Source organism: Manacus vitellinus, unplaced genomic scaffold (assembly GCF_001715985.3).
Source record: "Manacus vitellinus isolate BGI_N305 unplaced genomic scaffold, ASM171598v3 scaffold_36_pilon, whole genome shotgun sequence".
Classification (NCBI taxonomy): domain Eukaryota; kingdom Metazoa; phylum Chordata; class Aves; order Passeriformes; family Pipridae; genus Manacus; species Manacus vitellinus.
Genome location: NW_021940508.1, coordinates 519,136 through 544,042, shown reverse-complemented (window position 1 = coordinate 544,042; position 24,907 = coordinate 519,136). Strand labels below are relative to the sequence as shown.

At 39.2% G+C, this 24,907-nt stretch overlaps 2 protein-coding genes across 3 annotated transcripts in view; one reads left to right on the top strand and one right to left on the bottom strand.

Moving 5' to 3' along the window:
• Positions 1-3,013, top strand: part of MTREX (Mtr4 exosome RNA helicase) — a 47,575-nt gene extending 44,562 nt beyond the window's left edge. The window contains exons 26-27 of the mRNA XM_018077233.2: positions 2,309-2,413; positions 2,779-3,013. Of these exons, the coding sequence (XP_017932722.1) occupies positions 2,309-2,413; positions 2,779-2,831 (158 nt within the window). The 3' untranslated portion in view covers positions 2,832-3,013. The remainder of the gene's footprint in view (positions 1-2,308; positions 2,414-2,778) is intronic.
• PLPP1 (phospholipid phosphatase 1) overlaps positions 2,896-24,907 on the bottom strand; it is a 57,165-nt gene continuing 35,153 nt past the window's right edge. For both annotated transcript variants that reach the window (XR_003915962.1, XM_029961575.1), the window contains 3 exons: positions 17,228-17,285; positions 5,566-5,742; positions 2,896-3,355 (listed from right to left, as the gene is read on the bottom strand). Coding sequence is in view for 1 of the 2 variants with exons in the window: in XM_029961575.1 (XP_029817435.1) it covers positions 3,230-3,355; positions 5,566-5,742; positions 17,228-17,285 (361 nt within the window). In the remaining variant the exon portion in view is untranslated. The remainder of the gene's footprint in view (positions 3,356-5,565; positions 5,743-17,227; positions 17,286-24,907) is intronic.

Here is a 24,907-nt window from a genome sequence, read left to right as displayed (position 1 = left end):
TGCAACAGGAGTCCTGACAGTCTTTGATTCAGCAGATTCCTCCTATTGCAATGAGTATCTGAGCCTTCCATCTGCTGTAGAGGCACCCTGAGTAGGTGGAACACAAAAGTAGCAGTAGCTGGTCTATATTTTTACATTGACACTTGACTGTTCAGAATACATTGGGCAGTAACATTTTCCATTTACCATATATGTACTAAGGCTAGTTGCTCAGCTTTGTCCTAGTCCATAGTGCCAGCTCCCTCAAAATTAGACCTTAATGGCCTGTTTTGAGGTCACCTTTTTGGCAAGGGTCGATGCATGATTTTTCCCTTAATTTTCAATAGGCTGGTTTTCTGTGCATTGTCCAAAAGGAAGGAAAGCACTTCAGGCATCCACTGTTGGTTATGCTTACTTTAAATGCAGTGTGGTATTCCTAAGTTCCAGGGTAGTTTGCCCTGGTTAGCCAAGTGATGACAGTGATTTCCAAATCAGAATACAAAAGAAGCCCAAGTGCTCCAAGAGCAAGTGTGCTTGCCACACATTGGAGCAGTGTTGACTTGCTAATGAAAATGCATTGCCATTAAGCTGAAATGTGTGTGTTGGGAATAAATAAAAAAGAGAGAAACTTTTTAAAGCTGTCGGGAAGAATGCAAAACTGGATTGTGCTTTGGGTGAGATTTTTCATCTCATGTCACTGCAGTAGGTTTTACAGATTGCTGTCCTTACACAAACTGTTCTTACTGTAGAAACTGATATGACCTACTGAGGCCACATAAATGTTTTTTAGAAGAGAGGTGTTATTTTACTTTTCATGATTTCTCTCTTTCCCAAGAGCTTTGTAGAATGTTCTTTTCATATAGATAGTTTTACTCCAGATATTATGCCTTGTCTAGAGGTAGTATTTCACTGAACCATAGAAAGGTCATATAGTCCAAACCCTCTTCAATGAGCATCTTTCACTAGATCTGGTTGCTCAGAGCCCCATCCAACCTGATCTTAAATGTTTCCAGGGATAGGACATCCACTAGCTCTTTGTGCAGCCTGTTCCTGTGTTCCACCAGCCACATACTAAAAGATTTTTTTCCATGTATGTAGTCTGAATCAACACTCTCAGTTTAAAACCATTACCTCTTGCCCCTATCATTGAAGGCTTTACTAAAAAGTCAGTCCCCATTTTCTTATCAGTCGTTGTAAGTACTGAAGGGCCCACAATAAGGTCTTGCCACAGCCTTCTCTTCTCAAGGCTAAACAACCACAACTCTTTGAGCCTGTCCTCAGAGGGGCTCCATCTCTGATCATTTCTTTGTCCTCCTCGGACCTGTTGAACAGGTCAAGGTCCTTCCTGCGCTGAGGATCCCAGAGCTGGATGCAGCACTCCAGGTGGGCTCTTACCAGAGCAGAGGGGCAGAATCACCTCCCTCTCCCTGCTGCCATGCTGCTTTTGATGCAGCCCAGGACACATTTGGCTTTCTCAGCTGCAGGTGCACATTGCTGGGTCATGTCCAGCCTCACATCCACCAGCAACCCCGAGTCCTTCCCAGCAGGGCTGCTTCTTTGTCCAGTCATCCCATGTTTACCCTATGACAGTTATTTTGCCTACAGTAATTTTGACTGTAGATATGAGGTGCTGCTGGAGGAAATGACCAAACAGGATACTGTTTGCCTGTGGCCAGAAGAGCACAAGTGTTTAAGGTCTTTGTGAAACTCATAGCAGTGACTCAGGCTGAGCTGCAAGGAAAGTTTCAAGAGGAGATGGATGCTTAAAAAAAATCACAGTGGGTGTTGGGTTGTACACAGAGCTTGTGTACATTACTGTAATCATGCAACTGAGTGATAGAGTGGTCCATGGACTCAAGTGGCACAGCAGTAGTAAGGCAGATCACTTACTCTTTACTGTCCCTCAACTAAAGAACTAAGGGTTATCAAAAAAAAAAAAAAACACAAACCAGAAACAGATCTGTGGTGGTTCTTGAAGCAGCAAATTTTTGAATCCCCTAATCCCCTATGGTTTTTGAGGGAAGTTTTCAGAATTACTTGAAAGAAAAATCCACTAGGAATTACTTAACAGCCCACAAAGTCCTATGACTAGATAGAGACTGTGAGGCATTTCCTTGAAACTGTTTCCAAATGCTTGTCCCTCTGCTATCTTCAGAGAGAAATTTACTGTGCAAACAGAAACCAAGTTTAAGACATATGGCTGTTCTTACCCTTTGCTTCTAAATAAATTGAACAGGGTTGAAGAAGGAATCATTACTTTGGTCCTGAATTACTCAGTGATATGATATGGCACAAAGTGATACAAGGTTTTCCCTCACTCTTTATGCAGGTAGCATAATTCGTTGCATGAGACGGCTGGAAGAACTGCTTCGGCAGATGTGCCAGGCTGCAAAAGCCATTGGGAACACAGAACTGGAAAACAAGTTTGCAGAGGGTATGTATTTGACTTTCACAGTCTACAAAGTAATACTATAAAGCACATAAAAGTGCCAGAGAGGGTGGGCTACACAGGTAGTGATGCCTAGAAGTGAATGATTTGGTAATGTAAACTTCTGGTCTTGACTTCAGGGTAAATGGGATCACTGCTCTTGGTTATCTTTCCAGATAACATCTGTGTTACAGATGTTACAAAGTTTGACTTAAAGAGGTACATAATGACAGTTTAACTAAGTTTGTGACTGAAAATGAATGTACAAGGGCTTCCATTTAATACTTGTAACATGCTTGTAACTGTACTGAAAATAGTGATTTTGTCAGTTAAGACTGATGGATATTAACACGCTTTTCCATTTTTAATAGGGATTACAAAAATCAAAAGAGATATTGTGTTTGCTGCAAGCCTTTACCTGTAAAAGATGTCTTCCAGAAACAGTACTATATTCACATATAGGATGGAACAAGTTCATCAGCATCACGTTACTTCCATGTCAAGTAATTTCTTTTAATGGTGTGTACTTAAACCAGAGTTGTTTCAACAAGGCATATACAAACAGCAGTGTATGTAATATAACTTGTTACTGTTTTTCAATAAAAATTTACAATTGGAATAGCTTTTTTCTTTTAAGTGAGAGCTATAACCAACAGAAATTTTAAGTTTAGATATACAATAACTGTGGCAGATGTTACTATATACAGGTAAAGTGAGCATCCAAGAGCAGCAGCAGTCCCTTAAAGGCATTTACTTATATTACATAGTTAAACTTGTGAAGTTGTTTTCTTTCAGAGCAAGACAGGTGATGTGGTTCATTCTTCATGGTTGATGATTGCTGCCAAAATGATTTCCATTTGTTGGGGTCTCATGTAGGGTTGTATGGGAGTCTTCTTTTGGTTGAAATGTACATCCTCTCACTTTGAAGAAGTCAGACACATACACAACCTAAGGGAACAAATTAGTGTTACATCCCTGCAGTTGTAAGTCTTTGAAACAACAGTTTTTGCAGAAGATAAATTCCATGATCAAGACTAATAAAAAGCTTAATCAGTGTAAAACATTAGAAAATGATTAGGAAGTCTTGTGTGAAATTCTGACATCTGTTCTTTCATTAGTTTTTTTATCCCTCCATTTTACCCTCCCACTGACCATTTAGGTCAGCTGATGGTTTAAGCCAAATTCAAGGCCTGTTCTAACAACTGCTGAGTGCCTTACAGGCACTGCTTCATTACAGCAGCCATACTTTGAACAGCTCTAAATGAAGGAGCAAGGTGTGCTTGCTGAGGGGCCCACATTGCAAGTATGGGTAAATTTCTTCTGTAATTTATGCAATACAGGAAAGCTTGTGCTTTAGCTGAGGAACAGGGTTCAGTAGTTAGTATCTGCTATTCTCCGGGGTGTCACTCTCACTTGAATTTCTTTAAAGCCAGTTAAACCAAGCTTGGCTTCCTCTCCTTGGCAATGCTCACAGCTTCTCCCTCCTCCATACCTGTCCCTCACCCCTAAGTCCAGCACCTGTAAGGACAACTCTAGCTACAGCGTCCTTTCCTGCATTCCTTTGAACATAGCACCTCACTTCTTTCACAGCTGGCAGACATCTCCCCGACTATGAGACAGGTGCCTTGATCCAGTTCTGCACCTTGCTGCTCACTTCACCAAGGCACACTAGTGTATGTTCTGGGTACAGTGCTGCATGGAGTGTAATAAATGAGGTGCCTTCTTTCATGACACCTTCCCTTCCTACGTCACCTCTTCCCCTCCCACTGCAACCCTGAGAACTGCAGAACATCATTTATGGCAGAAGAAAGTCTCCTGCACTGGCAGCTGGCTCATGAGCCACCAAACTGCTTTAGCCACTGACCAGGTGAGTTTCAGCTTCCACTTAATGCTGGATTAGCTCAATTCAATTTAGCAGTCCAGTTGCAGTTGCTGCCACAGCATGCTCTTGCCTCAGCTCAGTTTCTGGAGAGGAACTCTTCAGTTCTTCCAGGTAAGAGTTTGGGGAGGGGAGGGTTGGTGGTGTTATATATTTTTAAAAACAATTTCCTCACCTTTTAACTGTTCACTGTAATGCCACCTTCTGTTGTTTCTTGTATACCAAGAACCTCTAAGATACCTTCTGAACCATCCAACCTCCTTCACTAAACTTGTTTTCCTAATAAAAGTGCCCTCAGCGCTTCAATCCCTGATGTTTCTTACTGCTTGCACTCCTTTTCTTAGAAAATAAGATTTTTGTACAAAAACGAGGGGTAGGGTTTCCCAGAGCTGCTCCAAGATTTGTTTTGATTATTGATTGCAACAAGTAAACAAAGCTTTGTCTTGAAATGAACCATACCCTTCTTGAGAAGGGCATGGACTTTAGAAAGCTGACAAAGTATTTATCTTGGAGGTGGTTCTTCCCAGCTGAGCCTCAGTTCTTGGTATCCGAATCCTTCAGTATGACCTCAGTTAGCTCCCATCTCTGAACTGTAAGTCTCTCTGTCTCTTCCCACAGATGAATCAGCCATGGCACCCTGGTGACAGTCAGTACAACCGCTGCCACTAAGCCAGGCATGCTGCAATAAGTTTAGCTGAGTGTCTCTTCCTTAGGATAGCTTTTCACTCATCAATACAGCTAAACTCCACAGGCTCCTTGTGAACACATTTTTACTACTCAAAATGCACACAAATAATGAAGGGTTTTAGTCTAATGTTTTCTCATTAGACTGAGAAAACAGGCTGTGTAAGGTGGCAGAGGCAGACACTTTCATGCTCTCCTTTTTCTTCAAGGCCTTTTTTTCTCCCCATTTACCTTGTAAACAGTCTTCTGCTATTGTACTTGAGATTTGGAATTTGGCTAGAAACAGAAAGCATGATTTATATAGAGAGGCCCACGTGGTTTTACAGTTGACCATTTCCATCTTGGTTATTTAAAAAGCAGGAACCATTTCATGTTGTCTGACAGCTAAAACTGCCACTTTTCCACTGGGCCAGAGCCTGCCTCACTCCCCACAGTACTACTGCTACACCAAGTTCATGGAGTTGTTTCCCCACGTCAGCAACTTTTGAAGCATTAGAAATACAGGTCTGCTTTCCTCTGAACACAGCCTGCAGTTCTAAGGTGCTGTTCATAAAAGCAGCATTCACACATGCACAGCCCTCAGGATATTACTCACAATGAGCACAGCTACCACTGCTCCCTGAATGAGTCCTGTTAAGACATCACTCCAGTGATGCTTGTAGTCAGAAACACGTGAAAGACCCACGTAGATAGATGCAGCAATGAGACCAAACTGTATAGTAGGACGTACAAGTCTTGCCCAGTCCCCTTTCATTCTGGCCTGAAGGTAAAGCTGAAAGAAAAAGAAAAATAGTTATGAAATGCAGTAAACACAGAGGCAGTAAAACTGTGTTGAGTCTGATTGAAGAACTGAGTCAAAATTTGCATTGAGAGACCTCATAATATCCAGCTATTCCAGGTGCTTTACTCTCACAAGGATGTAAGGCAGAGTTTGATAGTGTTGGGTTTTGTGTTCTGTATAAGACTATATTAACACCATCATGTACATACTTGCTCTATTTGTCCCAATTTAACAAATGAGTATTTACAGGATAAAGGTCCTGGTAATATGAGAGGCACTTTAAGGCTTTAAAAGAATCCAGTAGAAGTCAAACCAATATTTTTCTCCTGTATGAACAACAGGAAAGCCTTGTAAAAAAAGAAAAGTTTACATATACTATGCATAGAGCTGACTTTAAAGTTGAAAACTTTAAAGTTAAAAATATTCTCAATTCCAGTCACCTTTCCAGTCACCTTCCAGTCATCTTTTTTAGCCCAATATTCCAGCTATAGCCAAGTATCGGAACTAACTTGATATAATGATTCATAGCATCTAGGATCACATTCCTCAGTTGTCACTGCTGTATATCACTGAGCTCTGTCTGCTCCTCACCCTTTTTAGCTGCATATTAGCCATGCTGCCACTCTGGTAAACAAATGGATATGAGCAGTTCCCATGCTTTTTCCCTCCCCTCAGCTCTACTTTTGTTGTGTGTATCTATGCTTTTGATGTGTTATCTCAGATTCACACTATTACTTTCCCATCTAATCTAAACCAAGACCCTTCCTTTGTCTCCTTCTCTGATCTGTCTAGGATCTGTCTAGGTCTGTCAAGCTTTATAGCTGAGGAGGATCTTCTCCAAATCCACTCTGTAAACAGCGAATTTATTCTGGAACTTGGTCCTATCACCAAAAAAAAGCACCATAGTTACTGTATTTACTGAGAAGAACAATACAGTTTTAAGTTACATTTAACATTTCGAGTATATCTTTTCAGAGCCATCTAGGAACTTCGGGGCAAGGACAAAACCTTAACTGATGGTTAAGCTGAGAAACCATAGAAGTTAACTAACACACAGGCGTTGGGCACTGAGCAGCACAACAAACTTCAGTAAAATCCTCCACTGCCAACTTCAAAAGCCATGGCTGAGTTTTGAGAAGCATTACATTTACAATGTAAATACAGGCACAGAGCATGCACTGTAAATGCAAAGGTGCTACTTTCCAAAGGTAAACACTTGGGGAATGTTTCTCTGAGTAACTTACATCATAATTTTGGCATGCTGACATTTTCAGTTATAAATGGAGCATCAAAAACATCAACCCTGTCCATAACCAGTTTTCTTTAATAGCAAGGTCAGGGTAAAATCAAAAACTCAAGAAGCAACAGCTAAGCCTGAACTGAAAAATTATTTTCCCCCTTCAAAACGGTGGGCACTGCACATTTCTGTGGGCTTCAAATTCACCACTAGGGAAAATACAAGTTAGCCACTTGAAAAATTATCTGTCACATAGTTCTTTTAACAAAAACTGTTTTAATGGACTTAAAAATAATATTACTTCTGGATTTACCAATAGCAGACCAGAACACTACCCCAGTGACAAACGGACCAGAGGTGGGCCCGAGGAGCACATGCTGGTAGCCTAAAGAGTTGGCTGATGATTTTATACTGGCTGTTCTTTCATCTTTCCCTATTCTCACTAAATTCTGCCGAAGGTAGCTAAAAATACCTTGCTGCAATCAAGTTCTTTCCATGGAAGCATTTTTAGTAATTGGCAAAGATGTATAGTCATAGTAGAAAGAAAAAGGGTTATGCAACTGCAATTATGTGAGAAAACAGGTTTACTTCTGAACACAGGAAGAAAAGGAGGCAAGCCACAGAAGCCAACTTGGAAAGATGCCAGCCCACCCCACTGAATGACCAATAAACCAGTCTTTGCATTGCCCTTATGCAGCATGTATTCAGATTTTCTTTCTGCTTGACAAAACATCAAACCAACTTGTATTTGACATCTACGTGAAAGCTTCATTTCTATACTATGCGAGTAATCTGTCAGATCTGGAGCTGTTCCTTCAACTGCAGAACACAAGCAGTTGGCTCCCAATTGGCTTCACCAATTCTAGGGGATTCTTCACACCATTAGCTCCAGTATCTGTACAGGAAATGACCACAAACCTTCTTGCACGTACTACCAGCAAATAGATTTACATTGTTCTAAAACTAGGCATGAGAACAGTGAGAAAGGATACCACAGATAAGTATCAGGGTGACTGATCACTGTGGTATTAAGTTTCACAAGTAGCAGCTGTTATTCTGGTTACAATTGGGGTTTTTTTATCTTTCAGGGTTTTTTGCTGTTCTGTTGAGAGGCATTGCTTATTAACCAGCTGCTGCAATGGCAGATGTGCCATATTATTTTTAATCGGGTAACTTCCAACTGACACTGCCTTTAACAGGCTCAGACACTTGTTGTGCTCCCCTGCCAAGCTTCCTCCCACTACCGTGACTCACTCCTAAAGACAACAGTACGTGTCTGGGCTGCAACAGGCCATCAGGTCCACACAGGAAAATAAAGCAGCCAAGGAGAAAAGAAGCTTTTGCCTTATTCATTAAATGTTTCAAACATTACAAAATGTATCAAACAAAGATTGATACCAGAAGTATTCCCAACTTATCTTTACACAGTATTAGCCCTTATACAGCATTAAATGAACAATATAGAGATGTCCTGGTCCCACGCTGCATTAACTCTTACTACTGTTTTTACCCTGTTGACTAACAGAGGGCAATGGCTTCAGGCTGTTTACAGAACCCTCTCCTTCACAGCATACCTCAGGTTCTTTTGCTCCTCTTTGAAGTCATTTACAGCACAGGCATAGAAAAGGAAAACAGGAGCAAATCCCTACCTCCCCACCCAAGTCTCTTTCCTAGAAAGGAATAAGCTTTGTAAGTAAACCTGTAATCTGTGGAATTGTAACTGACTGTTACAGGAACTTCTGGAAACATCATCTGATTAATGCTACTGAAATGCCCCTTACCAGCATTTGGATTGGTGCTGATAAATACATCTGTGAGCTATGATCACAAGGATCATAGGAACATATGATATAGGATATAGGAACATCCCAAGCCATTCTGGTGCCTGGCTCCTGTCATGCAGCTGTTTCATCTTGCCAGCTTCTCTGCTACTCTGTTCTGAGCAGTCTGATTCTTCATCAGTATTGTTCAGCTATGCTCTATATCTCTCCACTCCTGCTGTTTCTCATGTTTGTTTCATTCATTCTTTTTAAAGTGCAAAGAGATTTCATAAAACTTTCTTGCAGTGAGATTAAATAATATCCAGCCTTTTTTCCCCTGCTAGCTTACTCTATAATGAAAATATGTTCTCTACACCACACACATCCTGAACACAAGTTTCCTCTTAATCTATGATCTAGTACTTCATTTCTAAAAATACTCACAGCAATGAAGAAAAACTCACAGCTACTTTGTGGCTTCTTGCAAGAAGCCACAGACATGAATGAAAGGGTCTCTGGAACTGGAGAATTATTTGCTACTCAACATTTCTAGCTTGGCTTTCAAGCATTTGCTCTTCCACCAGGGCAGTATTAATATACATGTACACATGCCTACCTAATTTTAAAATACATTGACTTATAAGTCCTACATGGACTTCTGGAAGTATAACCATACAGCTTCACAAGAAAATTTCTTAACAGCTAACGTGTCACTTTAAGGGCACAAAATTCTTTTAAATCTATCAAAACCTATTCACTCCACCAACCAAGGTCATATTTCAGATATTTAGTTTCAATACCTAAACCCCCTTGGTTGTTTTTCATTCAATACCTTCTCATTTTTTTCCAAAACCATATTATACAAGAATTCTGTACTGCAAAATCTTTTGCCTATTAAGGTATGGGAAATCCTCCTGCATTCCTTTAAGAATGGAAGTCAAAAGGAAGAAGTTTTGGGTGGGGGTTTCCCCCACCACATAACAGTTCTACTTGTACCAATTTTCAAAATGCTTTTCAAAAATGGATTTTCTCCTGATACCAAAAGGTCCCAGTAACTTTATTTCCTACAGGTCCTAAGGAACAGAAGCAAGGCACACTTTTACTTTAGAGATGTACCTATTTTCCCTCTTATTTTGGTCTCCTCTACCCTAACAGGCTCACAGCATCATGAACTCTATAGCAAAATAGAACAAGGAAACAGTTTTCCTGGAGAAAGAACTCCCCTGTGACACAGGGAAACAAGAACACTTCTCAGTTTGTCTGAGTCTGGAGGACAAACATAGGTGCAGAAAGTCAGTTCTCATGAAACAAACCCTACTTTAAGAGACTATAGTAGTCAGTACATGTTTTGGGAAAGAGCAAGTAAGTGGCATTTCCTTTACTTAGCTTAGTTAGCATTTACCATTAGTCATGTCTAACTTCAGTTTATGACATCTGCCTGAGCACTAAGGAGAAGCCCCATAGCATTACTGTTCTAGTAGGCACAAAATACTTCTGAGGTTATAATTAGTATTTGAATCCATTATTGACTACCACTAGGAAAGCCAAACTTCGAAGCATGTCGACCCAAAAAGTCCCAGGAGCCACAAATCATAAGGATTCTTCCCAATTCAAGAAGCTCTGACTCAGGAATATAACCACAGTACTACAAACTTGCACAAGACAGTTTGCACCTGAGCATCTGATAAAAGCAGTTGTTCAAACAAGATCCTCCAAAAGAATGAAAGAGCCGAGACATTCAGCCTAGATTCTTGCACAATGTTACAAAGCAACAGAAAACAAACAGTTAGACAGATGCACAGATGATCTGCCATCCCTGTTCCAATCCTATTCAACAATCCAGCAGTACAGACCAGAACACCTCTGCCTTGCTCAGACTAGGTAACAGCAGAGAAAAAGGTCCCCTTCAGAAATCCTCCAAGCTTTATACTACTTCTGTAAATGTCTGCAAAATAGCTCTTTCCTTTCTGCTCATTACAGGAAACTTGAGCAATACCTTCATATAAAAGCTAGTTTGTATAAAAGCTATATTCAAATAGCTTTGTATAAAAGTTAAACGTATTTCAGCTTGCACAAAATCTGGAATTTAAGAAAGTATACAAAATCCAGGAAACAGTTTAAAAATTGCAGTTCTGAGACAAAAGAGTGGCCAAGAACCACAAGATGTGCTGAGAAATAACCCGTCATACACAGTCTTGTGTTTATGCAAATATTACATACAAGTGCAACAGCTTGTTTTATACCTGTAAGCACTGTATCTATGAATAAACACAGAGATCTAAGCATCAGCCAACAAGACACTGCCTGCAAACCAGAAATATGGATGTCTTTCCCATGTACTTTTAAATACAACAGGCTCATGTCCAAACACAACTATTATAAAAGGACTACAGAGCTGTAGAAGAATTCATGAGCCAATTATGAGCTGGGGTTCTCAAAAAAAAAAAAGGCAACTTAGACTTCAATGTCTATCAATTAATTTTGCCTTTTTAATGAGGCCACCTCCTTTTCCTATCGAGTATTTAATATCTAATAAGTATCCTTGGTATATCTCCATTATTTTATGTTCTTTAGCTTTATTTTGATTGGGCAGAAAATAAAGAAAAAAGAAGCAACACTTCAGAATTAATTTTTCCCCTTCCAGCAAAGGAAAAGGATACAGCTCTGCAGTTACTTGCAGGCGAGGGTATGTCTAGGCTGCTGATCAAGAGGATGGTATTCATATTACTCTGATCACGTCTGACTCCCCTGTGTCAGCTCTGATGTTTGAATAGCCCAGCAGGTAACTGATCCATTGGACAGCTGAATTAAGGGGGGGAAAAATGACCAGACTAGGGACAAAAAGCGTAATATGTACTACTCTGGGCTCTTCAAGGTAACTGCATACTGCTGTCAAAGGCAATTGATGTGCAAGAGATGCCTCCTATGCAATGGAGAGAAAATCCTGTCTGTTACTAGTAATAGCTCAACTTTCAATTCAATATCAAAAGTGTAATCAATCTGTTCTATACAGACCTTTCTTGTCCAGTGAACAATGTTTTTTTTGGTTTTAATCCTCCAGCTTCAACTTGGCTGTACATTGCTGAAATAACTGCTTATTGAAATCATTTTTACCACAAGAGCAGGATAAACAATAACATTTCATTCCATTGCAAATTGGAATACAACACTTGGTTCCTTTCTGATGAGAAAAGAAATTAATAAATGTGTTTGTTCTACTTGGAGTAAGTATTTTAACCTTTGCTAGAGGAACTAAAGCCCTGCAAGGAACTGCATTCAGCTCAGTCCTACAGGAGCCAGTTCACAATACTGTCATCACTACTGTCCTAACTTCCAAGCAAATTATGAAGAAATCATTTGGCTTTGTTTGCTTACTATTACAAAGTCTAAATTCCAATATTAAAGCACTATTAGGAGCCCATACAAGTAGAAGCACAAGTGTCTCCATCCTTGAGCCTTGCAGCATCACTGATTACCCTTTATTTTTTCATCTTTGCTTCAAGTAGATTGGTTGGTACTATGCACAGTTACAGCCAAATAAAATATTTTCAGTAACAAATGTCTTCTCATTCGTTTTAGATGACTAGGTAGTCCTCAACTTTCACATGGGTAGGAACACATTAAAGACTGTTCTGTAGCTCTAGTCAGTAGCGTGTGGGAAAGTAAAGAAACAGTGCGTTGCAAACAGACATACCTAAAATACTGTAAGGCTCCTAGGCTCTTAAATGTTTGAGTACTGTTTCACTCAACCTCCAATCCCAACATAAAAAATTAAAGTCAGAGGTAAAGAGCAAAGCTTGACTGGTGCACTTAGGTACATGAGTACCAAAAGCAGCCTAAAGCTCCCTTCCACTTTTGTTTATCCTATGATCTCTCTGCAAAAGAAGGTTGTCAGTCTAGGCCACTGAAACAGCAGATGCACTCCTGTTCTCATCTGCAATTCCCTGTGTCCTTGGACACATAAAATGTTTCCAATGAACTGCGGGAGAGCTTGAGAGCCACTCAAGTTACATTGTGCAAGAATCATCATCCCTTTTTGTCCCAAGGGTAAGCAGCACAAACACGTTGCCATCCCCAGAATAGCAGGGCCTCTTGGCTGGGTTACTGCAGCCCTATTCTTCATAGGTGCAGGCAGCGAAGTGCCCAGCCCAGCTACACCAAGACTGACTGTTACAGCAACCTGATCCTCAGGGCCACACTCATTTCTGCCAACTGCAACAGTTGCAGTGGACCATTCTCACTACTGATGACAGCATGCATTTAGAATTTTAATTTACAATAGCTTTTAAACAGAAGTTTAAAAAAAAAACAAAAAACCAAAAAAACCCTCTTATGAGTAGCTGCAGCATCTCCCCTTCCAGGGGGCAGGGTGCTAGTCTGGTCACACTAAACACTGCTAGAAGAAGTGTTCAACTATACCTGCCCTCCCATTCTCCAAGCCAAGATTAAATGGTTTTGTTGATACAGGAGAGACCATGCCAGCTGTTTAACTATAAAAGGAAAGGAGCAGCAGGGGCAGATGACAGAGACAATTTGGGATCCAGCATCTGTTATTAGGTCACTGGGTTCCCACATACTGTTACGGTCAAACTTCATCTAGTTTCCACATGAAGATGTTGGCAGAAGCTGTTATCTCCAGGATAATAGCTCTGCCTGGACCCAAACTAACCCATCTAGCTCTGCCAAATGAGTCTCAAAATACATTCTCCACTAAAGCTTCCTAGACTGACAGTCTGCAAGCAGATTTTTTTCCTGTGTTTCACTCATTCTGTGTATCAATGAGTTAAAAACTAGAAGACACCGTAACTTTAACATGGGAGTGGGCTGAAAACCCAGTTTTAATCTAGTCCAGCTAGGCACAACAGCTTTCTTACAGCTGCAGTGATGTCTATACTGTGAGAATTGCAGCTGATATATATACTGCTGTGTATTTAAATATGTAGATAATATAAATTATTTAACATTCCAATGCAACAAACAGTTATGGTACAGAATTTGGTGACTGACGCAGTGAGTGGTGTTTTCATGTGTTGCCCTTGCTATGAGGTGGCACATGCAGCACAGGATTATGTTTAAAATTGCAGTTTCTTCTCCTGATACCAGTAAAGCCATGCTGTCAGAACTCAGATACTTTCAGGAATCTCTCAAACAGAAGGAATGCTCCCCAGAATAATTCAGACTCTTTAAGAAATCCAAATGGTTGCCAAGTCAAAAATGTCATAGAATCATAGAACTGTTTAGGTTGGAAAAGACTGTTAAGATCTTTTGAGTCCAACTGTTAATCCAGCACTGCCAAGACCACCACTAAACCATGTCCTCAAGTGTCATATCCACACATCTTTTAAATACCTCCAGGGTTGGAGATTCAACCACTTCCCCGGGACAGCCTGGTCTAATGCATAACAATCTCTTCCAAGAAGAAATTTTCCCTAATATCCAATCTAAACCTCCCCTGGCATTAACTTGGGCCATTTCCTCTCATCCTATTACTTTTTACCTGGGAGAAGAGACCAATAACCACACAAATACAACCTTCTCAGGTAGCTGTAGAGCAATAAGGTCATCCTTGAGTCTCCTTTTCTCCAGGCTAAACAACCCCAGCCCCCTCAGCTGCTTCTCCCATGACTGCTTCTCTATAAAGTCATAGCTTCACCTGACACAGTACACATGTTCAGCAAGTAACACACAAGAGCATGCTTTCTGCAGTACACACACACACGACAGACTCCTCCAGCCTCTCCAGAAACCAGCATGCCAGTGTCTGGTTATGATTAACACTGCCCCTGAATACAGCAACATGTTAACAGTCGGTCCTGCTGATGACTCAGTGCGTGGCTGCAGAATGTGTGCAAGGAGCAGATGAAGCCAACATATATCAGAGTTCAGTTAACAAACAAGTTATCAAGTGCTGCACGTTTGGCTTAAAGCATGGGCAACTGTGTATGTGTGTTCCTCACCTTCCTGCACTAGCTGTCTTTTTAAAGACATTGGCACCTTTTTGGTTTTTCTGGTATGCAGTAAGGCTGTGTTAATCAGCAAGATATTAACATACTGCACAGGAGCCACTAACCTTCTTCAGATATCCCTACATCTGACATTCTAGATGAATAATGTTATTACCAGGGAAAAGGAACTAGAAGTCTAATCTCCACAAAGCCTCTTATTTGTACTGGGCCATAGTTCAGCCAGAGACAAGAGAAGAAACTGGGGTGCAGGAACAGACAAAGAATGCCTTCTCCTCCAGCCAGGGCTCTGGCTACTCGTTGACTGGTTTGTCAAGTAACAAACTGATCTCCAATGAAATGCTTCCCATTCAACAAATGTCATGTTCAAAGACTTAAAGACATTCGTTCCCCTCCAGTTTAAGGGCGCTACTAAGTAAAGCCATATTGTCTTGCAATTACTACAGGACCGAACACAAGGAGAGCTTCTGATCACGGCAAGTGTCTGAACCAGGACTGACACAAGTCAAGATTTACAGCATTTCAGAGTGGAACACCCAGGATGGATCTGACTTGCACTGTCCCACCACCCACCCATGCAGAAGGCTGTCAAAAGTGAAGCTCATATGCAGAGCCCCAAGATACCCAAGGTTCATCATTTCCTCTTCAAGAACTCTCCACAGAAACTCCTTTGCATGGATTCAAAAAACCATGCCAGAGGCAACTACAGAAAGCATTATTCAACACACATGCAGTTAGTAACTTCAAAATAAAGAATTTCTTGCCAAAGGCTGAATTTTTTCCAAGCCTAATAGGTTAAACAAACAAGGTCCCAAGTCCAATCTGTTCAGCACATCTACTATCTTGTATTTTACTAAAGAATTGTATTATCTTTGTGTACTATTATCTTGTATTCGGCTGATGAATTGAGAAGTCCTCCTGACCACCCATTTCCCCAGGCTGCAGCATGCAGAACTCTCCTGAAACATGCAACAGAGGTAAAAGCTCAGACAGCTTCAGACCCCTGCCAGATGACTGTAATCCAGTCAGTATAAATTATAAACCATACATATTGCCACACACCTACAAAGGTTTTTCGTATCTCCAAGTTTGTCCTTCTGTGAGGCGGCAGTATTACGTTATCAGGTTGCTCAACAAAGCTATGTTAAGGAGACACTGGGTGAAAAGGATATGACTGAACCCAGAGGAGCAAATCAGGATAAGGGTATACAGTAGTAATTGCTCCATCATACTGTGGAAATAGTGCTTTTGTCTTTGAAAATCTATTACAAGATTTTACAGAATTTTGGAGACTGACAGTCTTAATGAGCAAGTAAAGGCACTATTATTTATTTTAAAAAATGCAAATAGCTGACTGGAAGTCACACTATATTCCAGTCAAACCCAGGACTCAATACTTTTATGAACTCTTTGTATTTACATTAGATAAGACAAGTAAAGAATAAAGCAGAACTAAACAAGTTTAAGCCATAAACAAACATCAATGAAAGATCAAAACTGAACATTAAGCTTCTGAAATAGCTTTCTCTTAAAATAAAGCTAAAAAATACATGCATTATACTGAAGAGCCATCCCTTTTTTAAGTGTGGTTGTATGGTTTTTTGTTTAGTTTGAACAATCTGTCCTCTCACTGTGGACGTGATACTATTGCCAAGAGACAGTGAAAATATTAAAAATGCAACTAAAATGAGAAAGCAAATTGAATCTGAGATCTGTTAAGTTTGTGTATTATGTAATGTATGTATTATGTTAGCAATTTGTGTCCAGGACTAGAGCTTACCTTCACAGTTACATTAACAATAAAATTCCGCAAAGTTGTTTAATGCCTTCTGTGTTACCAGTTAGCAGAGGGAGAACAACCAAATTAACCCTTCAGTGTTACAAAGCTTATGCAAGGAGTGAAGATAATTTGCCCTAGCTGATTTAGAACAATTTCAACTGAAATATAATTATCTCCCACTGAAGCATCACTGAATTGATCTTACAATTAATATTTACTTTCATAGACAGATCCCTCACTCTATCTCTCGGCCCCTAAAAGATAGGAGGAAATAAAAGGAATTCAGAAATTCAGGTTGATCTGCTCTTTTGCTCTTATGGGCCCAGCCACATTTGATCAGTGTTTAAGTTTAGGGGTTTTGTTTGCTTTTGTTTTAAATAGGCTTTGCACATTTCATTAAGTCAAGCATATCTTATTATAGATTTTTATATGGTTTACAATACTTTAAATGTAACTAAATTTAAGTAGCATCTTCTTTTCCAAACTCACTCGTCACAGGCTTATTTTAGACAAGACACACAAGCCAGGTATCATTTTTAGGCATACTGAAGATATTTCTACTTCTTGTCCCAGTATCACCACTCTTACAACTCCTATTGAGAAATCTTCAGCTATCCCAGACAAGCATCCTACAAAAGCCATATCCCCTGTGCAAAGCAGTGGGGTCCATATTTCAATTTTTGTAGTAGGTAGCTAACTGACTTTATTGACCTTTAGATGGAAAGAGCATACTTACTGCTACGAAGAGCATGCAGTACATGGAGAATGAAGAATGGCCAGAGTAAAATGACAGTCTGGAAGAAAAAAGATCAGACATCATTAGTTTTGTTTTACAACACTGAGTCTACAGTGATACTAATCTATCTTACACAAGTGAACTGGTAAAATGCCAACATGTCCACACTATTCTTCAAGGAGGCTATCTAGGCACATCTGACAACAGCTTTTGACAAGCAGTACAGACTTCACTACTCAGCAGTTATTCTATTCCAGAGTTAAGCTGATCTCCACATCAGGCAGCAACTACTAGCCTTTATCTGAAGTCTGAACAGCAAGTGAATACATCTTCAAAGCTAGAAATCAAGTGTCCTTTAAAGAAGTATATTTGTTTCATCTTCTTGATAAATGCCGGGATACTTTAAAAATTGACTTTTAAAATTACTTATCTTCTAGTCACAGTACATGTATGAATACAAATGACACAATCACCCCAACCAATTACTTTCATTTGGTCATCATCAGGAGGCAGTAGTTAACAACTCATTTAGATGTTTATACCACATATGTACACCACTGTTAAATGCACTGAGTCATACAGATCATGATCATTTATCATTGAAGGGTAAGGGGAAAGGCAGGAATGCAGTTTATTAGCCAGTCAACAGCACAAGATGACACCTCATCTAATATTTGTAGAAACAGTTTCATACTTGGCTATCTCATCTAAAGAATGTCAACATTGACTTCAACTCTTAAAGACTTCTAGCAGGCCCAGGCTGAAAGGACTTGACAATTGACACTGACAGTCCAGGACACCTTCAGCAAGGTCTTACCCTGCACAGCTGTGAGGAGCCACAGCTGTAGGACAAATCCTACCCATCTCTTCAAAAAGAGAAGGCAAAATGGAAAGATACTTCTAATTCAGCTTTAAGCAGAGAGATTAAAGAAACAGTACTTGACACTATTTTTTCCATTTCATGCACAGAGCCTTGTAATGGTGCTGCTTCACAGGCCACCAGTCAGGTCTTAGCCAGGCTTCTGTGCAATTTAGCTATGCAAACAGCACTCTGTGCTTAACAGTTTGGCATACACACACAAGGCCAGCTTATTAAAAAGTTTCATAGCTCTCTAGATTGAACTCCATCACATCCAGCAGGTTCTTGTTTCGGTGCCTCTGCCAGGCAGAGACCCGAGGCTAGGGAAATTCATGTTAAAGGGAAACATTTCTACTCTTCAGTCTAAGGATAATGAAGGCAGCTCTGAAGTACAGCAAGATAATTGGATTTAACACACTATTCAAATACCACAAAGAAGGCAAGGAAATAATCCTGTGCACAAGTGAAACTGAAAATCTTCCTGAATTTGCATATATAACATTTAGAAACTGCATCAGAAAAAAAACTTACTAAAGTTTATTCCGGAAGTTTTAGAGTTCTTGGTTTATGGTTGATTCAGAACACTGACAATTGCTTATTTAGTACCCCTGACTCTGAAAGCTATCTGGAATAAGTTGACTTATGTTTCACCCACTGATATTTTCCAATTAAGTTCTTAAAAAGAAAAATTGTATTGACAATATATTATCTTCAGATGTTTAGAATTCAAAACCTTTTAAGATTACATATCCCTTCTCCACTTCAGTACCCTATCTCTTTACCAGTCAAAATCTCACGGCAAGAGCGAGCCAGGAAAGCCAATATGACAAGCATTTTGAAGAGTGCTGTCCTTCAGACAAGCATGTCATCTGAGCAATGAACATAAAGCATGCTGTTCTACAGAACGGAAGATACAGAATATGGAATTCCTGGCTCCTATGACATTATTTTATCCAATGGCTCTGGGACTATTCCTGCTGGGCATAAGACAACATTTCCCAGTTACTGAAAGCAGCCTGTTGCAAACTGAAGGAATTCAAAAGGCAAGTAATTGATAAAAGGAACAAATACAATTCTTTAAGTTTATTTTGGAATTCCTATACCATTTTAAAGGTGGTGTTGACTACTGGTCTTTTTAGTTTTAGGAAAGCATTAGCCTAAGGCAACAGTCAGAATGCCTTGTTCCAAGTTGAAGACTACAAATTTTGAATGCATTCCCCTCAGGTATAGATAAGTATGCTGTACATGATTGAAAATATTATGCTTAGCACATGAAGTATGGCCAGAAATACAACTGGAACAAAGTATTGATCCAACTTGTACATTGTACAATCCCAGTGAAGTTTCTTTGGCAATACTGCTGTCTCCAGACTTCTTTAAAAACCAGACATTTAAAAACCAGAATCTTAAAGCTCTTTCAAATACTCTTAAGATTGACAATGAAAACACTTCTCTACAATTCATCAGCATGCAAATATCACCTTCCCAAAGCCAGGAGAACATCCTGTCTATCAAACCAGCCAAGCACTTGCACTGCTCAGGTTTCTTTGTGATCATACTGAAAATGCTGATTTACCATGAGCCAGCATTGCAGAAATAAATATATTTTTAGTTTTAAAAAAAAGTGTTTGTATTTACTAGCCCCAAGAATGCAGAAGTAGAAAATACATTTCCAAATATATAGACAGCTCTAAAAATCCCTACCTTTCACTAGTGAAGGAAAGGTTAAATTATCACAATAGGAATTCACACATCAGATTCCAGGACATCCTTTTCAAATTAATATTATAACAGTATCCAGTGAAACTGCAGTATCATGAAATAGAGTCGGCAAGTGCAAAGTCTTGTTCTGATTGTTTCCAAAATGGCCAATTTCAACATCAAAGGAAGAGTTTTGCAGAGGTCCACACCTTTTGGTCCATCAATACCTACCCCACAGATCACTTCCTATGTGAGGAACAAGGCTTCATTTTAACACAAAAAAGTATAAGCTCTAATTACTTCCACTTGAACAATATATTACTCCCAAGTCACAAGAATGTCTTAAGTAGTAGCATCAAACCAGCTTTAGGTCTCAGTTGAGGTCTAAAGTATACTCCTAGTTTTCAAGGTGTACAGTAGAGCTGGACATGACAAAAAGGTCTTAAAACAAGGTAATTTAAGGGCTGTTTAGCTTTCTTGAAACTTAGTTTTGCCATAAATTTCACATGGTTTCTGGTAAAGACAACAGTAAAGACACTAGTTTTCAAAATGGTTACCAAAAAATTGATTGCAGTTAAACACTGCGGTTTGCTATTCTAAGTCTGCATTTTTAAAGAATACCTGGAAAAATAATCAAAGTACAAATAATTCCTACAGGAAATAAATCAACTGAACCACTTAGTAATTTTAACTAGGATTTCTAAGCCCAGATAAGCAAGACAGAGAGACTGCCTTGCAGGACTTGACACTGACAACCATTTCATTCTATTCTATTCCTTCCCATGTACAAAGGCAGTTTAGCCTAGGGAGCAGAGCCTGACCCATAGGTTGTGTTTCTTCAATTAGTAGAAAAATGGAACATAGCATACAGCAAATAAAAGGATCATTTGTCTTAAACTTACAAGAAATAGCATGTTTTAAGCAGTAAGTTCTGCTTGGCAGAATTTTAAAAAATTTATTATTTCTTGAGTGAATTACTGTACACTGGAGCCCAGTAAATAAGCTTGGTGCCTTGTCTTCATATAATGTCTTTGTATGAACACCTGAAAGTGCAGAAACTGTAAGACAAGTGCAGGAGTCTGGCAGGGAAATGAACAGCCTTCAGGAAACACGACTAGAAGACAGCTAAACCCATACAATGGAGCACCAAATGGTGTGAAAGTGCTAGAAGTGACAGTAGCAAGAGATAAGCCACAAGAAAGAGCATCCTGTGGTGCCACAATAAACCTAGCAGAGTATAAATGATAAGAGAATCTTCTCAATGTAACTATGGAATTATGGAGTGATCCCTTAGAGAAAAACAGGAGGCTCAGCAATAAATTATACACATTCCCACATCAAAGCAAATAAACACACCCACTAGATTAGCCAGCAAATCCTCTCTGTCTTCAAGTTCTCTGGGTTCTCCCAGTCTGACTCAAAGCTTCCACTGACATTTGTGTTACCTGTTCCATGATCTGGAGAGGAATAAATGCGAGACAGAGTGCTGCAGCTCAGCATGCCTGTGTGTAAGTCACATTTCATATGGTTGTCAATGAATTATTCCTAGGAGTTCAGTACCATGAGGACATGGTTTAGTAAACTGCTAGACCTATGCTTAAGCTGAAGCACCCTATTCTTTAAAGTTAATTTTCTCTGCATTCAGCTCAGAACCTGCTCTTTCCTCAGGAGCTGGACTTGCACCAGTACAACTTTCAAGATCAGTGGGAGCTGAAAGGTTAGAGGACTCCGAAACTAAGCACTTCTGTGATGATTGCAGAGAAAGTTTTAAGTAAATGCACAAGCAGTTCACCTACTGAATAAAATCAGCAACTACTGAGAACCCCATTTTCAAAAAACAACATTCCCAATTTCCCAATTTTCTCAACTTTCTTCCTTCTCTACCAGTAGTTGTACCTACACTTCTTTACAAAGCCATACACTTACAGATAGGAAAAAACTGCCAGTCTTTCCAATTCAGTAATCCTCATCTAGAGAATTTTACTGACAGGTTTTTCAACATGAGACCTAATATTTAATAGTGTCTTGCACAATTCCCTAATCATATGCGGGGTGGATCCACTCAGCTCTACTTTAAGCTAAGGCAGATAGTGAGCAAACTGACAATGCTGACATTTAAAACACAAGATTTAATGCCATTGCTCCTTTTTTTTTTTTTTTGGAGTTCTACATTTTTCCTTTTACGGGCTATCTTACACAAATTGAAGTTTCCTGCTTACTCTAAGGACATAATTCCAATCAAACAGGTTCTAAGAAGAAAAAGGCATTTTCTTCTTTTTAACCACCTTCCCCACTACCAGCCTCTTGACACAAACCTTGCAGGTAGTGCAAGAAACAGGGATATAAAGTAATCTTTTTCTGATCTCAGGATCAACATGGAGCAGTTTTACTCAGCATTAAGCAGGTTGTTTTCACTGCTAAATTGACCAGATTTTGAAGTTGGTTAAAAACTACTGCTGGCATGATTTGACAGGAGTTTATTTCTCTCTTCTCTGGGAACTGAGGAAATGATTCACAAAACACCCACGTGTGCAGATATCCTGTAAATTTCATTTAAGCAGAATTATTACACACTGATGGAACAATCTAACTGGGCAATGACTAGTTAGCTAGCCATTTTGCATCTGACAGCAGCAATTTACACCAGCATCCACCAGAGGAATAAGCTTAATCACGAGATAACCAGAAATGAAATGCCTTTCCCCCTATCCTTCAATGATAAATGATCATGGTCTGTATGAATCAGCACATTTAACAGAGGGTTTTTTTTTTCCTTTTTAAATGAGCAGTAGTCAACCTTCATCTTGAATTTCCAAATATTTTTAATTTTTATCTATGGAGCAAGAAGTTACCAAGTCCTGGTATTCATACCACAGGCAAACATGTATGTTTTGAGCTCTCAATATTACAAAGTCCAACGAAATGGCATGCTGCAATGGCTTTCCACATGCACATTGCAAAACCACTAAGGAAACAAGTTGTCTTCCATCAGTTCTGACTTTATCACTCAACTCAATACACGAAAGGAAAGTTTAACTTTCCACTACATCTCTAGTTAGCCTCCTCCAATAGGGAAAAAAAATAAATATCAGGACATTGCTTGCTTCTCTTTCTTAGTAATGCCCTCTTGGGAAAGAGTAAAAGTGAAAATAGCAGCGAGGGGTACTCAAACCAACATTTCCAAAGACTAATACTTTGCTGTTACATGCATCAGATTACAGGCATCTGTTCCATTAATTATGTCTGCACAACTTATCCACGTAATACTCTTTTGACCAACAGTAATGTTATTATAATTTTACATAAAGGGAATGAGGACAGGAAAAGATAATCTCCATTAAATCAGGGATTTAATTGTTATTCTCTCTTTAAAAAAATGCTTTGGGCAGGAATTGCTTGGCAAGATTCTTGTAATCTTTGAAGAGGAAAAGGAAGAGAGGCAGCAGGAAAACTGTCAGCATTAAGGGGATACCTGTTCCTGTGGAGTGTTTGAGCAATACACAGTTATACACATCCAAAGTTTTATATTAAGAGACTTTCCTCCTGTTACCTTGGACATGAACTGTACAAATCAGAAGAATGAGAAGATGCATCTATCTGCTTGGCCATAATTTTCAGGGTGCACTGAACACAAGTTACAAATTTTCATTTTGAATGACCTTAAGCATAATAAGCTACTGAAACAGACAGACTGCAAGCCCAGCTTTAGCTGAAAACTATTAAAGGGTAAAAAAGTTTTATTTTCAGTAATGAAAATTAATGTTATCTATCACCACTCAGAAGGGCCAGTTCACACTAGGGCAAAAGAGATGCAAGATCTGAAACAAGATCCAGATTGCAGAACTGCATCTCAGTTGGTTAGAGCATGTTCACCTTTCAGATTCAATTCTCCCTAACATCAGTTACTTTTTGTTGCAAAGGCAGCTCTTTCTGCTTCCAGATCAAATACAGCCCCTTTTCAACATTCCTTATTGAGTATAGACATTGAAAACTGACATTTTTTTCCTACATTATTACTGCAGGAAATTATTTTAAAACCAGAAAATTTAAAGAAGTAGGCTTTAAAGCTTTGAAGTTCTACAGAGGCATTATTTGCATAAGCATTAAGTAGTGTATTATTATATGCTAGTACATTGTTGTCCCTGTGAAATTATTCAGCAGACACTGAGTAACAATACAGCATAACAATACAGCTGCAAAATTTATTTTTAACATTTTGTGGATAAAATATAAGTTTAAATCAGATTCAATATACCTAACCTTCACAAGGCTTTAATTTGCAGTTTGTGCTGCCAAGTTTATAAATTGATATATATATACACACACACAAAATGACAGCATAATCCTAAATTAAGTTCTAAAAATACTGTAAACTCTATATAGCACCTGTTACATTGCTTGAGAACTAAGTAAGACTCATTCAAATGTTCTTTCAATCACACAAAACTCATCAATACCAGAAGCTTGGTTTTGGGGTTCTTAGTTGTTGGTTTAGGGGAGTTTTTGTTCAGTTTTGCATGTTTTTTGTTGGGGAGGCTTAGGGGGTTTCTTTGATTTTTTTTTTGTGGTTTGTTTTTTTGTTTTTATCTACTTGTAGAAATAATTTTATAAAACTGGAGGAAAGCCTACCACTAAGTTCTCACTCTTCTCAATCAAAAAATATTGACAGAACCTTTATTTAAGCCGTGTTTACTGTCTTTGAGATTAGATTTTAAAAGCAATAAGAAATATGCATTCTTTGCTTAAGACGACACAATTAACACTCACCTTTTCCAGGTTCAGGTTGTCTGGTCAAGTATGTCTCCTGGATTCCAGATCCTACTACCTAAAGATTACCAACGCTTGTCTGCAAATGGCAGCCAAGGTAGAATTTGTAATTCCTGATTGCCAAAATGAGTTGGGAGCAGCCAGTTAATATCACCACACCACGTGTCAGTACATTACAACAATACAGTAAGAAGGCACCCCATCACCATCTTGCAATGCTGAAGGACAACATATCTAAGCTTAAATGAACAAATACTTTGTAATATTGCCTTTTCTTCCCCTTACCAGAAGCTTAAAAATAAACCTATTCCAGAGCAATCAAATGTTAAGATATTCTAACAACACAGGCTTTT